The sequence below is a fragment of the Pediculus humanus genome, genomic scaffold, assembly GCF_000006295.1.
Source record: "Pediculus humanus corporis 1103172107395 genomic scaffold, whole genome shotgun sequence".
In the NCBI taxonomy this organism is placed as follows: Eukaryota; Metazoa; Arthropoda; class Insecta; order Psocodea; family Pediculidae; genus Pediculus; species Pediculus humanus.
The window spans coordinates 1-1878 of NW_002987021.1; the positions used below are offsets into that span (position 1 = coordinate 1).

Sequence of the window (1878 nt, forward strand, 5' to 3'; positions counted from 1 at the left end):
TGTTTTCCATTTGAATAACTTTTTTTTTAGTATTCCAGGATTATTTCCATCGATTTTCCCTAATAATTATTTTTTTGTAAATAATAATAATATTTAAAATCTAAGAGAGGCGGGGGGGGGAAACCTCAGAGCGAACCCTTTTTTCGAGGAGGAATGGGGTGGTGGGGGAAGGTTAAAGTTTTAGCTATTAAAAACAAAAAAAAAGAAAATTTTTTTGTTTAAAATAGTTAAGCTTTTTTCTTTTTTCTAATTTTTTTTTGTTCGTGTCAACAGACAAAAATGTAAATAATAATTTCAATTATTATTATTATCATAAAATAACTTTCACACAATTTTTTTTTTTTCAAAATGTTCGTTATATTAATTTTGTTTTTGTTTCTCTATGTTTTCAGGTCGTTGTTTCAGAAGAAAATGAACCGGAAGTAATTGATATAATATTTAAAAAAAAAAAAATAAAGGAAAACGAATATGAAATCATATGTGATGAGGGAAAACGGTTCATCCTAAATAATTTACTACTACAAGAAAAAAATAATAATAATAATAATTTATTATTATCAATCCTCATGTCTGTATTTTTGAGTTTAATTTTAACAACGATATTTGGTAAAATATTATTGCCACATCGTGTGGAGCTCATGAATTTTGGAGCAGAAGCAAGCGAATCACCGGAAAGAGAATGTTGCGATCCAATTTATCCACTTTTAACACCAACGGCTACGACAATATTAAATCCAACATCTTTAGCAACAACATCCCCTGGATTTCCCGGTGAGTTTTCTTTTTTTTAAACAAAAATATATTTGCGTAATGGAATAATAATCCGATTATTTATTTATTTATTTATTTATCTCGTGCCACGTTTGTTTCATTTGAAAATTTCCCTTCTTTTTTTTGTTTGAAGTTTATTATTATTATTTGTTTTCTCAAAGGGAAAACCGTTCGAACGGTTTTGTTATCTTTTAATTTATTAAAATTTTTTTAGCGTATGGATCGTATTATTTAATTTTTAATAATTAATTACACGATTTTTTATTTATTTTCTCTTTGACGACGACAAACATTTTTTTTTTTTTTTTATATAATCCGCACACGCACAAAATCATAAAAACCTTTTTAATAAAATGTTAAAATGGTTTTTATATTGCGTGAAATTGAAAAAGATTTTTCAACAGACAAAATTAAACTTAAAAATCAAAACGTGGAACGAGAAAAACGAACGAGAGAAAGAAAAAAAATTTAAAATGGTTTCCATTTTGTATTTTTTTTTTTTTTTAATGTCGTGTCGCACGAATTTTATAAATAAAAAAAAAAAAAAAACAAAATGGTTTCGCATTTTACAAATAAATGATAATGATAATGATGATGATGATGATTGGGATGTCAATGATTATGAATGACGGCGATTATGAAAAAAATTTTTCTTTTTAATATTGAATTTTATAACCGTTACACGTTAAGATGGAAAATTGAAAAAAAAAAAAAAAAAAATTTTTAACCTTTTGACACGCGTAAATGAAATTCCATTTTTCTTTTTCTTTTCCTTCTATTTCTTTTCTCACTCATGACGTTTTTTTTTGTAAAGAAAATAGAAATACGGAAAAGGAAATAATAATACAAAACACGAATTTCAAACTTTATAGAAATGAAAGAAATTTTTTTTTTTTGGTTGTTATCTACGACATTCTTCTTATTGTGCCTTTTTTTTTGTTAGCACATTTGGCACAAAAAAAAAAAACTTGACCTTTTTTTCATTTTCCAGACCGTTTCAAGTTTATCATTTCCTTTTTTTTTTTTTAAAAAAATTAAAAACTTTTTTGAAAAATGAGAAAATTATTATCCCAAGTACATATTTTTTTTTGTTCAAAATTTTTTTTT

The 1878-nt window shown here is 24.8% G+C and overlaps 1 protein-coding gene across 1 annotated transcript; it reads left to right on the plus strand.

The window, feature by feature from the left end:
* Positions 1 to 566: 566 nt before the first annotated feature.
* On the plus strand, positions 567 to 1243 carry Phum_PHUM044700 (uncharacterized protein; the record flags this gene model as incomplete). Its single annotated transcript, XM_002423193.1, has 2 exons — positions 567 to 771; positions 1176 to 1243. The coding sequence occupies 2 exons, from the start codon at positions 567 to 569 to the stop codon at positions 1241 to 1243; spliced, it is 273 nt and encodes a 90-aa protein (XP_002423238.1).
* Between the last annotated feature and the right edge of the window lie 635 nt (positions 1244 to 1878).